Genomic DNA, 16,228 nt, shown 5'->3' on the forward strand with positions numbered 1-16,228 from the left:
GTTTTGAATCTGTTGCTGATTTTATTTACTATGAATGATAATGTACCTGGTAAAAAATTAGAATACATCAAACTGCTTTCATTACTTGGAAGAAACTGGAAATAGGTGTTGCTGACTTTCAACTAAATAATTTATGCATACCGCATACAATCAATTAATTCAATAGTAGCAAGAGTTTTGAGTTTATTCACTTCAAAAATTATTATTTTTTTTCATACATCTATATGTTATGTTGGCAGGTTGTTATAAAGATGGCCGATATTACGGAGAAGGAACAATAATTAAAGACAACTGCAATTCCTGGTAACGTTTCAGAGAACAGCAAATTAAATTTTATTTAGCATATGTCATGAAAGAGGAATTAAGGTAGTGAGCATCCTTAAATTCATATTAAACATGTAATCAAATCAAAATGTCTGGAAAAGTAATGCTTTATTGAGGTATTGTAGAATTAGATTACAGCAATTTAGAAGAATGGCAAGAGGTCAATGGGCTTTCTAATCGAGATATGAAAATGAGAGTGTTAAAATCTCTTCCTCACTGGCCTAATTCTGTTCCTGCTTAGTCAATCTGCTGGCTCTGACCTGAGTCGAAATGGTTTCAGCCTAGACCTGGGCATTGACCTGAGCGCAGACAAAACAAATATCATTAAAGTTTAGGGGATTGTTTTAGAACATCTTCCTCTGTTTCTTTTGGATGAGTGATGAGACCTTACATTATTTCATAAGGGAAGAAAATATATAAATGTATATTTATGTAGGAAAGGGATGAACTGTTTGAGCATCCCTTTCTCTGTCTTGGGACAGGAGCAGGCAGCGCAGGCAGGGGCCTGAGCCGCCTCCCTGCTTTGCCTCTCCAAAAACCAGCCCTGCATCTCCAGCCCCAGGGCAGCCCGGGGGGCTCCAGCAGCACCCAAACAGGGCTGGGACCCCCACTGCCTTGACTTTAGCCCAGGGTCCTTGGAGCAAGGTGTCTATGGCCACATGGCTCCTTTCTGGGTTTCCTGAGTGAAACTTCCTCAAAATATCTAATTTCTAGGACATTGCCTTTTTTCCCTGGTTTGGTCTCACAAAGATGGAAGCAAAATTTTTCAAATACGACCTTTCCCACAAGCTGTAAACCTTCCCACCTTGTTCCAATTAGGATTCATTAGGTAGTGAAGTAGTGAGAAGTAGTATTGTGTTTTCATAAATACTATGTGACATTTATATTGTTTATGCTTTTTTTTCTCCATCTTCCTTCTGTTGTTAAAGTGCATATTTTTTCTTTGACAATTCATTTTCTGCTCAGTGATATTCTTGCCCTTTCAGCAAATGCTTCCAAAATCTCTGGAAGTGTTCAAAAGAAGTATGCCTTGTTCGCCAAGACTTGATTCAGCACATCAATTCTGGAGATTATGGGTGAGAACACTTTTATTTTAAGGTTTTGTTGTAAACCACTGTATTGCTCATTGTATGTATGTGTAAATTACAAGTTATGCAGTCCTCCCCACCCCTTCCTTCCCCAATTACATTACAGCAATTTGACAGTAAATGTACATCTGTGAAAATTCCCTAAATCTGTGGCAGATTATAGAGTTTTAAATGGAAAGATACTGAAAGTCTCATGCTGGTAAGAGTTGACATTGTGAACATCTATCTAAAACATTCTCCAAATTTAGTACAAATTTTTTGCTCACAAAATGCTATTTAGATCACCTTCCCTTATTCTTCACTTCATTTATTACTTGGGATAGATATTTAAAGTAATTTTTTTTCCTCCCTCAAGAACACTGTTCCACATAACAGGACTCTAGGTAGCGTTGGAAGAGGAGAGGATGGGCCAAATGAGGACCAAGATATCAGAACATTCTGAGTCTTGGTGTTTTTCTTGCTACCAGTTCTCATTCCCCCCAGGCAGTGCAGAGGGATTAGGGGCACCCCAGTACCAGAGCTGTGCCTTGGGAGCCTGCTGGCCATTTACAGCTCCTCCCTAGAAGCTGTGGTGCTAAATTCAGCAATGAAGCCTGCCCAGATTTCAAGCTGTGACTCAGTGCTGAAACATTTTATACTTCATGGGAGACATTCAAACCAACTGAGTTAGGATAGACAATTAAGTTAGGCACCTGGAGCCCTTCACCTCTCTCTTGTCAGTGGTAAGCGGTAAGGTTTGCCACAGGGTGGTTAAGCCCACCTGAGATGTGACTCAACTTCTGCAGGTGCTTGCACTCTTCACTGACTACAGGCAGACCAAGAGCAATGAGGCTTCTCATTTGTGCAGCATAAATCTCACCTCCTTGTTCCTCATACATAAGCAAGAAAGAAACGGGTAAAGAGAATGCTCTCCCCTATGGCTCAGCTCTTTTCCAGTAATAACAAATTTAAGTGTGTTCCAAATGTGTATGGCTGCAAGGTATTTTTTTTTTCTGTTGTGCATACAGTTTGCAGGGTTAAGGCTACAATCTGAGTCTAGTCTACCTGAGAGTAAGGATGGAATAATTAAAGAGCACTGGGGAGCCCTTTCTCTCAACCTGGCTATTGGTGTAAAACTCAGGCAGAAGTTGTCAGCTGGGCTTTCTGCTGGGTTAAACAGTGTCTCACTGCTAGTGCACCAGAACTTGAAGGCAACGTAACTCACTATGTGAAGCTGCTAGTTCTCTGTGGGCAACTGGTCTGAAGCATAATTTGAGCATAACTTCAAGACAACAGTAATTGTTATGACTGAGCATCTTGTTTTCCAGTACTTCTCTGAAGTATTGCATGCTCATCTCCTGCAGGCTAACGTGATGCTGACCTCAAATCATCACTTTTCATATACTGCTGTGTTGCTCTATCCTACACTCATTTGCAGTGGAAGAGCCCGTACTAAATATTTTCTCATGCATATCAAATACAAGGTTTTGAAATGTAATTTGAAAAATTTGTTTCTGGATGTTATTGTTAGTGGTGCTCTTACAAAGGAGCAAGGTATTAATGTGAGTGGTATCTCTAACCTGGGGTTTGTTTGTTTTCTGTCTGTGAGGAAGATGGAAAGCTGACAACTACAGTCAGTTCTGGGGAATGACAGTGGAAGAAGGTTTCAAAAAGCGCCTGGGCACCTTCCCTCCATCTCATTCCTTGCTGAGTATGAGAGAAGATCCAGTAAGTGTGATGTACAATTGTTAATTTTTTTAATAACTTTATCACATGGAAAAATAAATGTGGACAATTATAAGATTATGATTCAGAGATTTAACACTAAATGCTTCCGTGTTGAATATGAAGCTCCCAGAATAGTTCTCCAAGCCATAGAGTGTGTGGTCCTATTGATGGAAATCAAACAAGGAGGAGCAAAAGCAAATACTAACCATTGGGAAGCTGTGCACCAATATTAACTTATCATTGTAGATCACTGGTGTTTGAAATCTTTGCTTATTTAAGATGGTTCCATACTATCCTCTCCATTTTCTAATCATTGCACATGTAGCTGTAACCATAAAAAAGATAAATCTGGGCATAGTTCATTAAGGCTAACAGCTGAGACTAAACAGCAATCTTTGAAAGAAGCTCAGAAAACCCATAGGATAAAGCAATGTAAAGATGAAGTAGGAGGCTGGGGTTTTGGCCAAATAGAAAGAAAAGTGATGGGAAGCATGGGAAAATGAGATGATTCTCTACTACCAGCTTTCTAAACCTCTTGGTCATGGCTATTTTCATGGCAGTTAAATTAAATTTCCTATCATATATTTGCTCAAATTAGTTCTGCAACAAAGCAAATATACTTTAAGTTATATAGGTAGGTTAAGAAATTAAAGAAGAAATGCATAGTAATTGAATCCAGAGTAGATTTTCCAATGCTTTGGATCAGTTACTTAGCTTCTTTCTTAGAAGACCCCAAATTATGGAAATCATAGATTGAAAAAACTAACTACCTCACCATAGTGAAATTAGAAAAGTTGCAAGAATAAGTAGATAGATCCCAGGTTTGCAAATGACTTTAAATATAACAGGTTTTTATCTTTGGCTTCTTATAGTTCAGGAAAGTGATGCCATTTGATTATCTATTTGAAGTCAGTCATTGATGCTTGTTGTACATGTGTATGGCAGAAGGGTTTCCACATCACAGAAGGCCTTGTGGGGACAGCAGTGCCGAGCTACCACTTGACAGGAATTTGGGAAAGAGGGGGAGGGCCATGTGCCTCTGAATAATTTTAACAATCCTAACCCTTTTGCTTGATGCAGTCTGGTTCTGTCCCATACAAAGTCAGATCCCTGCACCAGCGTGGCGAGGCATTGGGTTGTGGCCCAGATTGGCCAGCTTGCTCAAAATTACACTATGGAGGGTTGTCAGAGCAAGAAGTTGACAGAAATTAAGCTTTGGAGTTTTGCCTTGTATGATTTCCTAGACTACTCTTCGCAGCCAAAGAAAGATCCATTTCAGTTGAAGATGGCAAGTCTAAATAAGACAATGACATAAAAGAGTTTAGTGCAATATTTAGTAGGTATCTGCCACAAATTACCAGTGAACTGCATTGAGGCTCAAGAGATTTGGGGTTGATTTGTTGTTGTTTTTGTTGTTGGCTTTTTCCTTGAGGAATACAGTGTGATGCTTACATAGCAGAAGCAAAAAGTGGATAACATGTACCCAGCTCAGAGATTAACATCTACGTTACTAGATATCTAGCTAGGTGAGACAAATCCCACCTAGGAAAACAAGAAAGGGAAGGTTACAAGAAATTCTTTACAATATTTTCTCTTTTCCATTCAGTTTGGAGTAGCTGGTCACTCAGTGGTCCTGCATTATGTCCAGCCTCTTGAATCATTGTTATTAAGCTTCCCTTAGCTTCCTTGACTGCTACACTACTTACAGCCTTTGCTCCACTGATACATTTCTCAGGCGTATTTTCTCTATCTGCTATCTTTTTATGAAATCTGTGAGCCACAACCCAACTACCTTTGGCCCTGTGTCCTGGTTTCGGCAGGGATAGAGTTAATTTCCTTTCTAGTAGCTGGTACAGTGTTTTGGATTTAGGATGAGAACAAAGTTGATAACACACCGGTGTTTTAGTTGTTGCTAGGTAATGCTTACACTAGCCAAGGACTTTTCAGCTTCCCATGCTCTACTGACTGAGGAGGCTGGAGGTGCACAAGAAGCTGGGAGGGGGCACAGCCAAACTGGCCAAAGGGACATTCCATACCATGTGACGTCATGCTCAGTACATAAACTGGGAAAAGCTGGCCGGGGGGGCCGCTGCTCGGGGACTGGCTGGGCATCGGTCAGCGGGTGGTGAGCAATTGTGCTGTGCATCACTTGTTTTGTGTATTATTATTATTATTATCATATTATTATTATCATTTTATTTCAATTATTAAACTGTTTTTATCTCAACCCACGAGTCTTTCTAACTTGTGCTCTTCCAATTCTCTCCCCCATCCCACCGGGTGGGGGGGAGTGAGCGAGCGGCTGCGTGGTGCTTAATTGCTGACTGAGATTAAACCACGACAGTCCTTTTTGGCGCCCAACGTGGGGCACGAAGGGTTCGAGATAATAACAGATTAACCGGAGTGTATTAAGGAACTTATATCTGTTAATAGTTGAGGGTCACAATGTTGGTTTCTCTGTTCTCGATATTGATTTGTATAATCTGCATCGCGCTCTTTTTCCTGCTGTACATGTTAAAGATTGGTGTTGGGTTTTGCAGTTTGCTGTGGTCTGCAGTGAATAGTAATGTCTCGCTTGTGAGGTTTGTTTTTAGAACATTGACCTTGACGTTTCTGTGGTATGTAAACTTCGCAATGAAGCCGTTACTGTACCATGGATACCATATCGTGGAGACAACTAGCAATTGCAGTAACTTTTCTGAGAGTTTTTTTACAGAGGAAATACAGAATGGCAGTGTCACTACCTTCTTCTATGATGTTTCCTCCTTCATTACAGTAATTTTTCAGTATTTTGAGCATCCTTGGGCAGTTAAGATACTTCTATTAATACTTCTTGGGAATATTGTTTCGGTTTTGTCTAAAGTTGGTAAGCAATTTAAGAATATCATCCAGAGATCTGCCCCAAGGGTGAATAATTATGAGTGGCAGGGTGTGTGGGACAAGATGGGCAAGTACCTAGGCCAATGGGCACCCCCAGTGTTTTGGAACTTCACCCCTGAGCAAGTGCAGAATCCTGAAAAGTTAGTAGAATATTTGGAAAAAGTATGCTGTCACCCTGGCAACTCTAGAGAGATGCAACTCATTGCAACGTGCTGGGGCCTGGCCCATGCCTACCGAGCCCTGTTCAACACTACTCAGTACCCTCAAAGGGAAGAGAAGGTCTCTGGCTCTGACAGTAAAACGACACGCACTGCGGCCACTCAGACCCGGGCAACAGGCCGTGCAGCCACTCAAACCCGGGCAACACGCACTATGGCCACTCCAACCCCGGCGACAGGCTCTGCGGCCACTCAGACCCCGGCGACAGGCCCTGTGGCCACTCCAACCCCGGCGACAGGCCCTGCAGCCACTCCAACCCCGGCGACATGCACTGCGGCCACTCCAACCCCGGCGACAGGCCCTGCGGCCACTCCAACCCCGGCGACATGCACTGCGGCCACTCCAACCCCGGCGACAGGCCCTGCGGCCACTCAGACCCCGGCGACAGGCCCTGCGGCCACTCCAACCCCGGCGACATGCACTGCGGCCACTCCAACCCCAGCAACAGGCCCTGCGGCCACTCAGACTCCGGTGACATGCACTTGCACTGCGGCCACTCCAACCCCGGCGACATGCACTGCAGCCCTAGGGGCACGGGTACGTGAATTACAAGGGAAAACAATCACAGAAAGAGGTTCTTCCAGGAAAATTGCTGCTCCAGTTTCCAGCGGGCAGTTCCCCAGAGAGAGTAGAAGGGCTGATCTTACTCTTGATCTTAATAAAGAAACTTCTGACTCATACGTACAAGAAATGAGAAACGAGTACTGTGATGAGGATTAGAGGGGCCCTGCCTCCAGCCAGGGGGAGGAAAGGGACAGCCGGGTTTACTGGACTGTGTGGATTCGGTGGCCTGGCACATCAGACCCACAGAAGTATAAGGCTCTGGTAGACACCGGTGCACAGTGTACCCTAATGCCATCAAGATATATAGGAACAGAACCCATCTATATTTCTGGGGTGACGGGGGGATCCCAACAGCTATCTGTATTGGAAGCCGAAGTGAGTCTAACTGGGAATGGGTGGCAGAAGCACCCCATTGTGACTGGCCCAGATGCTCCGTGCATCCTTGGCATAGACTACCTCAGGAGAGGGTATTTCAAGGACCCAAAAGGGTACAGGTGGGCTTTTGGTATAGCTGCCTTGGAGACGGAGGAGATTAAACAGCTGTCCACCTTGCCTGGTCTCTCGGAGGACCCTTCTGTTGTGGGGTTGCTGAAGGTCGAAGACCAACAAGTGCCAATCGCTACCACCACAGTGCACCGGCGGCAATATCGCACCAACCGAGACTCCCTGATTCCCATTCATGAGCTGATTCGTCGACTGGAGAGCCAAGGAGTGATCAGCAAGACCCACTCACCCTTTAACAGTCCCATATGGCCAGTGCGGAAGTCTAATGGAGAGTGGAGACTAACAGTAGACTATCGTGGCCTAAATGAAGTCACGCCACCGCTGAGTGCTGCTGTGCCAGACATGCTAGAACTTCAATATGAATTGGAATCAAAGGCAGCCAAGTGGTATGCCACAATTGATATTGCTAATGCATTTTTCTCAATCCCTTTGGCAGCAGAGTGCAGGCCACAGTTTGCTTTCACTTGGAGGGGCGTTCAGTACACCTGGAACCGACTGCCCCAGGGGTGGAAACACAGCCCTACCATTTGCCATGGACTGATCCAGACTGCATTAGAACAGGGTGGAGCTCCAGAACACCTGCAATACATTGATGATATCATCGTGTGGGGCAACACAGCAGAAGAAGTTTTTGAAAAAGGGAAGGAAATAGTCCAAATCCTGCTGAAGGCCGGTTTTGCCATAAAACAAAGTAAGGTCAAGGGACCTGCACAGGAGATCCAGTTTTTAGGAATAAAATGGCAAGATGGACGTCGTCAGATCCCAATAGATGTGATCAACAAAATAACAGCCATGTCTCCACCAACTAGCAAAAAAGAAACACAAGCTTTCTTAGGCGTGGTGGGTTTTTGGAGAATGCACATTCCAAATTACAGTCTGATTGTAAACCCTCTCTATCAAGTGACCCGGAAGAAGAACGATTTCAAATGGGGCCCTGAGCAACGACAAGCTTTTGAACAAATTAAACGGGAGATAGTTCATGCAGTAGCCCTGGGGCCAGTCCGGGCAGGGCAAGATGTAAAAAATGTGCTCTATACCGCAGCCGGGGAGAATGGCCCTACCTGGAGCCTCTGGCAGAAAGCACCAGGGGAGACTCGAGGTCGACCCCTAGGGTTTTGGAGTCGGGGATACAGAGGATCCGAGGCCCGCTATACTCCAACTGAAAAAGAGATATTAGCAGCATATGAAGGGGTTCGAGCTGCTTCAGAAGTGATCGGCACTGAAGCACAGCTCCTCCTGGCACCCCGACTGCCGGTGCTGGGCTGGATGTTCAGAGGGAGGGTCCCCTGTACACATCATGCAACTGATGCTACATGGAGTAAGTGGGTCGCACTAATCACACAACGGGCTCGAATAGGAAACCCCAGTCGCCCAGGAATTCTGGAAGTGATCATGGATTGGCCAGAGGGCAAAGATTTTGGAATATTGCCAGAGGAGGAGGTAACGCGTGCTGAAGAGGCCCCAATGTATAATGAACTACCAGAAAATGAGAAGCAATATGCCCTGTTCACTGATGGGTCCTGTCGTCTTGTGGGAAAACATCGGAGGTGGAAAGCTGCTGTATGGAGCCCTATGCGACAAGTTGTAGAAACGGCTGAAGGAGAAGGTGAATCAAGCCAATTTGCAGAAGTAAAGGCCATCCAGCTGGCTTTAGACATTGCTGATCGAGAAAAGTGGCCAGTGCTCTATCTCTATACTGACTCATGGATGGTGGCAAATGCCCTGTGGGGGTGGTTGCAGCAATGGAAGCAGAGCAGCTGGCAGCGCAGAGGCAAACCCATCTGGGCTGCCGCATTGTGGCAAGATATTGCTGCCCGGGTGGAGAACCTGGTTGTAAAAGTCCGTCACGTAGATGCTCACGTACCCAAGAGTCGGGCCACTGAAGAACATCAAAACAACCAGCAGGTGGATCAGGCTGCTAAGATTGAAGTGGCTCAGGTGGATCTGGACTGGCAACATAAGGGTGAATTATTTCTAGCTCGGTGGGCCCATGACACCTCAGGTCACCAAGGAAGAGATGCAACATACAGATGGGCTCGTGATCGAGGGGTGGACTTGACCATGGACACTATAGCCCAGGTTATCCATGAATGCGAAACATGTGCTGCAATCAAGCAAGCCAAACGGTTAAAGCCTTTTTGGTATGGAGGACGATGGTTGAAATATAAATATGGGGAGGCCTGGCAGATCGATTATATCACACTCCCACAAACCCGCCAAGGCAAGCGCCACGTGCTTACAATGGTGGAGGCAACCACCGGATGGCTGGAAACATATCCCGTGCCCCATGCCACTGCCCGGAACACTATCCTGGGCCTTGAAAAGCAAGTCCTATGGCGACATGGCACCCCAGAAAGAATTGAGTCAGACAATGGGACTCATTTCCGAAACAACCTCATAGACACCTGGGCCAAAGAGCACGGCATTGAGTGGGTGTATCACATCCCCTATCATGCACCAGCTTCTGGGAAAATTGAACGATACAATGGACTGTTAAAGACTACGCTGAGAGCAATGGGTGGTGGGACATTCAAACATTGGGATACGCATTTAGCAAAGGCCACCTGGTTAGTCAACACTCGGGGATCTGCCAATCGAGCAGGCCCTGCCCAGTCAGAACGTACTGTAGATGGGAATAAAGTCCCTGTAGTGCACATAAAAAATATGCTGGGGAAGACAGTCTGGGTTATTCCTGCCTCAGGCAGAGGCAGACCCATCCGTGGGATTGCTTTTGCTCAAGGACCTGGGTGCACTTGGTGGATAATGCGGAAGGATGGGGAAGTCCGATGTGTGCCTCAAGGGGATTTGATTTTGGGTGAGAATAGCCAATGATCTGAATTATGTGATGTTAAGTACTAATTATAGTTATAATAGTTATACTAATAATACACAGATATACTAATAATACTAATAATATTATATGCCATACTAATGTTATTATAATAAGAATCACCCAGATTAATGAAGAATAACTTCAGTGAAACCAAGCAAAGCACAGTGATGATGGTACCAGAACTGACTTCAACCTGAAACAATCCAACACCACATACCATCTCCATTTTTCCTACCCTGAAAGATTATTATGACAGATGGAGCCCGAAGTCATGGACTAAATGAACTCACCGAACATTTTAGAGGGATGGCCCACAGATGAAGGGAATGATATCTGTGTATGTGTGTATATATATATATAAAAGGGGGTGGTGATTAATGAAAATGTACTGGAAAATGTGAGACTTGAGCATGATGCAAATGGTATAGAATAAGGGGTGGATATTGTCCTGGTTTCGGCAGGGATAGAGTTAATTTCCTTTCTAGTAGCTGGTACAGTGTTTTGGATTTAGGATGAGAACAAAGTTGATAACACACCGGTGTTTTAGTTGTTGCTAGGTAATGCTTACACTAGCCAAGGACTTTTCAGCTTCCCATGCTCTACTGACTGAGGAGGCTGGAGGTGCACAAGAAGCTGGGAGGGGGCACAGCCAAACTGGCCAAAGGGACATTCCATACCATGTGACGTCATGCTCAGTACATAAACTGGGAAAAGCTGGCCGGGGGGGCCGCTGCTCGGGGACTGGCTGGGCATCGGTCAGCGGGTGGTGAGCAATTGTGCTGTGCATCACTTGTTTTGTGTATTATTATTATTATTATTATCATATTATTATTATCATTTTATTTCAATTATTAAACTGTTTTTATCTCAACCCACGAGTCTTTCTAACTTGTGCTCTTCCAATTCTCTCCCCCATCCCACCGGGTGGGGGGGAGTGAGCGAGCGGCTGCGTGGTGCTTAATTGCTGACTGAGATTAAACCACGACACCCTGCCAGACACCCGAGGAGCTTCATGCATTCTTCTCCAGAAATCCAGCTTTGCACATTCATGCATTTAGCTGTCAGGAAGTCCTGCATGTTGCTGGAAGCACAAGCTTTGCACAGGATTCTGAGAAACTTTCTACTTACAAATGTTAAAAATATAAAATAATAATCTCTCTATGACTTTCTCAGCTTCTGGAGAATTCTTTGAGCTTGCAGAAAATTGCTCTGAATTGTCTATGAGCCCGTCTCCTACCTATGGCTTCTCTTCAGAATTATTAGAACTTTCTTGCTCTTATCCCAATGGTTTCTGTATTAGCTAGTCTTGATGTAAAAATATTTTTCTCTGAAGCTTCCTGCAAAGCTCCAAATCTCCCTGATTCTGTCCCCTATAGTTTTCTAGAAGAACATCATCTCTTTAGTGCCCTTGTTCTGCTTCAGGAAATTTCCTATCTGCCACACTTTAATACTTCACAAAAACATTAAAAAAAAATGGTTTTCTTCACTCATAGCCAGCTCCATATCTAGCATCACTGCAGGATCCAGCATTTTCATATACTGGATTGGGCTCACCAGGAGTACATTGGCAGATTCTTCCAACTGGCAAACCAACAGTAGCCATGGAGTTAACTTCCAGGCACTTTTTAAGATAAGTATCTTACCAGATTTTCAGAGACACTTGCCCCTGCTTCACCTTCCACGGGTAATTTTCTGTCATTGATATTTTGTGAAGCATGCTAACACATTTACAAAGTCCTAAGTGACAAAAAATGAGTGAGTTTTCATGACAGTGTTTCCATTAAGCTTCACCTGTAACTAGGTGACAGCTCAGAAGAGAGTAAAAAGATATGAATGATGAAATTGAGAAATAACTACTTTTTAATATCTTTCAGAGATATTCTCCAAACCTTAATGGCTTGACCTTTAAGTGACTTTGTTGAGTACTAATTCACCTGCAGGCCAAGGTACTAGTTACTTACTGTGGATAAATTGGCACTAACTAAACATTCATGCGTTCTCTGGGTTTATTACTGCCTTTTCCATTTTGCAAGTGAGAAAACTGCAAGTCATTTGCCCAAAGTCATATATTTAATTGATAAAAATGCTACAATTAGTGTTCAGGAGTTTTTGGCTCTATCTTGTGCTGACCTGATTAAAACCTGGTAGCTTTGCTAATGTAGAAAGAAAACCATAGCTACCCATTTGTTAACTACAACTTTTTTTTACTTTAAATAAAAACCATTTCTTCAGCATGCTACTGGCCTACTATTTAGGGAATAAATGCCAGTTTCTGGTACCTAAGGGCCAGCTGTTCTGATTATTTTCTACTGTCTTTTGGGGATGCTTGAGAAAAACACTTTTGTGTAGAAGGGGCTCCTTACTCAATTGCATTAAAAAAAGATTCAAGAATGTAAAGCCCTTCTGTGTTAACCACTTTACATCTACGGCAGAGTCTTAGTTCCCAGCAGCGTTGAAAAGTTTGGTTGTGGAGTAGAGGCTTTTAGTTATTTCTTTGACTGACATATCCAACTACAAATATAGCTTCATAACATTACTTCAAATTAAACGGTGTGACAGAGCTACATTTCATCTTAGGGAAAACACAAACTTCTTGAAGTTGCTCATAGAGCTTTTAAAAGCTCTGCTATTAATAAAAGACTATACCTGCTCAATAAGGTGATGCTTATGTCTGGAATGGTAGTTTAACATGATGGCACATTAGAATACTTAAAAGACAATGATATGGAACAAGAACTAAATCTAAACTGAGGACCCTGTGCTGCATGACCATTTTGTCTTCACAAAGCAAGTGATGTCCAGAACTTTTTTCCTACATAAAAAAAAATATTGCTTTCCCTTAGAAAAAGTATTTCCACATTTGCAAATTCAGTAATATTCAGCCTTTTTTCTCTGATGGGCCATCTAAATTTTCTGAAGAAGTCGTAGCTGAAGTACGAGTGTTCTTTTATATCCACTTACCTTCCTGCTTTGGCCAGACTGCTAGCTTCACTGCAGAGAATACGTATGAAGGTTTAAACACAGTTTGCCAGTCATTTTGCTGATTGCATTGTGCTGTCTGATGCTGGTCCATGGAGCATATGTTGAGAAACAATTGTCTGGACCTACTATTTGTCACAGAACAGCAGTGCTTCTCAATATCAGGGTAGCAATTTCTCAGACAAAAAGCTAATGTTTCTGGCTACAGGTCAGTCCTGCATTTCTAAATGACAAGGCTGAGGGTTAATGAGGGATTTGTTCTGGGATTTACAATATGAGGCTATAAAATACATTGGCAGTAGTTTAGGAATACGTAAAGTAACACATTGTCTCAGACCAAAGATCTATTTAGAATTTTGCTTTTCTCAACTGCCTCATTTGTAGCATTGTAAGCGGTCATTGCCCATGTAAGTGTGCTAAACAACCTTTGCCAAATTTTGCTTGTTTACTGGTTGATAGTGAGCAGTCTTATCATGTAAAAGAAACACTATTTATCCAGGACTTCCCCTGTATGATTCATCTTCAAAGTAAATCTTATGTTTGTGCTTGCTCATTAATAATGAACATAATGATAATTTAGTAAGACATTCTTTAAATTAGCTGTTGCTTTCTTTGTGTCATTTGAGGTTGCAAGTCCCATGTATCTAACAAGCTTTTGAAAAAGCAGACCTTTGAAAGTGATTAATCAAAATATTGAGATTAATATTTTAGCAAGATTTAAAAGATTGCTGGCTTGTTATGGGTGGAGATAAAACTTTCAAAAGCACTTGAGTCACTTAACAGCTTGTAGTATACCTTAATGGTATTTAGGACTCACAACCTGCATCTAACATAGTGAACCTAGAAGCACTTGAGGGTTACTGCGTCTGGGTGTATGCACAGACTGTATCAATCTGTCTGTTGGGGCTGTATCCCAGTCTAATATCAGATACAGACCTGAGGTACAAGCTTCTTTTTTCCTTACCCACTTCTTGTCAACCGTGGGTTTTCTGTGGGAAATCCAGGTGTGCAAGCTGGATGGAGGCACCGCTGTTTCCCAATGTACGCAACAAAGTGATCTGGATACAGCCAAAGTGGTAAAGTTCGGTTCCCCAAAGAGTCCTGAAATAGTTTGAAAGAACTGGCCTCAAATGTTTAAATCATCTTAGGAAAAGGTATGTAGTCTTATAAGTTGCATAAGCAATTTAGAAAAATGGTGCAGCAAGGACACCCAGAATTAGAAGACTAAGTAAATCGAAGTAAAATGAAGGAATTTGAACAGGATAGAAGCCATTGTGCTTCAGGGTATGAGTCTGCTTATAAGAAAGAAACATCAGGGAATGTTTTGCTTAGGGACAGATTATCATATTTTATATATTGTATTTTCTTCTGGAACAGATGTTATCAACAATTGTTTGAGACAAACTGATAGACTGGATGGACTAATATTGCAATTCCCTGTGCGGCATAAGCAAACATTCCATAAAGTTTAACAGTAAAAAAAAATGGGTCAATGGTTTTGATATGTTGAGCACAGAGCAGATTATTAACGGTTGTACCAGATGATTCTTGCATATGCAGATATTTGTGCAAAGCTTGGAGGACATAAATTAAGGCTGAGGGATGAAGATGCTAAAAATGGCTGTCCAAATGGCTTTAGTGAGCAGACCATGAATTCTCATTAACTCAACATCAGATTGCAAAGCAGAATGAAAATCACTGATTTTCATTCTGGAATGAAAATAAGTGCTGGAGATTGAAAACCCTCTGTGTAAAAGACAAATCAATGATACACTGTACTGATGCTTCCCCCGTGGTAACTAAAATTTCCTACCTACAGCCATGTGTCAAGGAGAACAGGGTAACAGGTACCTAACTTCACTTTTATTTGTAGCAGAAGGCTTTTCTTTCCAAAAATGCCAGATGGGCCATAATTAAAGTTTCATAGGGAATTGTTGTTTGAGATAAAAATCAGAGAGAAACTGGACAGGTTATTTATGTTGGCAGTTGTGGAGCTCAGCTTTCCAGCTCAGCTACTGGAGTGCCAGAACCCCCCTGTTCTCAGGGGGTCCACAGCACCCAGTCACCACAGGGTGACCCCACTGTGTGGGTAACCACCACAGGGATGCTCGGGAAGCCGCAGGTGCCAATGCTTTAGGTTTCCTCAATTTAAAAATTAAGAATTTTAAAAACAAAATTGGGGTAAAATTTAAGACAAAATTAGGAGTTGAAGCACATACAGGTCTCCTACATTTTGTTTTAGGGAAACTCACTTCCAGAAGAAAAATTTCCTGCATTTTTTGCAGCCACTTACGCATGGCCTGAATGGATTCATGATCCTCTGGATCAACGAAACTGTGGAGCATCCTGGGCTTTTTCAACCGCAAGTAATATTAATTTTTTTCTCCTTTTAAAAATATCATTGATGTTAGATGTGTGATGAAAATTTGTAGTGATTAGTAATGAAGTAATTGAAGCTTGCCATTCACTTTTTATCAGCAAATAGGAAAATTTAGAATTGCTACAGCTTTTCCTCTAAGTTGTCCAAAGACTTAAAAGTCAGTCTAAGCTGTAGAGCTTTGTTTGCTTTTCATAAGTTTATGTAACATAGGGAGATTTTTCAGTGACAGAAAGTAGAAAATGAATTGACTAATGTACTTTATCGTAACTGGTAGAGTAACTTTTAAAAAATCTGCATCCCTTGCTTGCACAACTACATGCTTGACTTGAAAGCTTAAACCAGGTAGGCTTTATTTTTTTATATGTATTTATATATTTGTGCATTTGCTATTGTCCAACACTTGCTATTTAAGTAAATTAAGTATAATCTTTTCAATAATTTTATGAGAAGAAAACCTTGAAACTGCTCAGATATTTGTGGAAGAAAGTGTCTTTAAATTCTGTAAACAAAGAAATGTCAGTAATGCAATTCAACCTCATGTGGTACAACCTCTGGTTTTATGAAGAACGGACACAAGTGTTTGTGTCACTTTCTCCAAAGAACCTACAGCGATCAGTTATATTCATTTTTCTTATGCTGCAATAAATCTCAGTACATATTGGGATATATAAAGATAAAGAAAAAAATTATGCAATCAATCTTTATTGCTTGATCTGGCCAGTGGGTCCTCACGGGTGCAGGTTTCTGCAA

General features: G+C 42.4%; 1 protein-coding gene across 2 annotated transcripts in view; it reads left to right on the forward strand.

Moving 5' to 3' along the window:
• The window catches only part of TINAG (tubulointerstitial nephritis antigen), a 62,186-nt gene that overhangs the window by 9,430 nt on the left and 36,528 nt on the right, over positions 1-16,228 (forward strand). For both annotated transcript variants that reach the window (XM_076332957.1, XM_076332958.1), the window contains exons 2-5: positions 240-303; positions 1,311-1,400; positions 3,005-3,119; positions 15,341-15,464. In XM_076332957.1, the coding sequence (XP_076189072.1) occupies positions 240-303; positions 1,311-1,400; positions 3,005-3,119; positions 15,341-15,464 (393 nt within the window). The remainder of the gene's footprint in view (positions 1-239; positions 304-1,310; positions 1,401-3,004; positions 3,120-15,340; positions 15,465-16,228) is intronic.

Source organism: Aptenodytes patagonicus, chromosome 3, assembly GCF_965638725.1.
Source record: "Aptenodytes patagonicus chromosome 3, bAptPat1.pri.cur, whole genome shotgun sequence".
Taxonomy (NCBI): domain Eukaryota; kingdom Metazoa; phylum Chordata; class Aves; order Sphenisciformes; family Spheniscidae; genus Aptenodytes; species Aptenodytes patagonicus.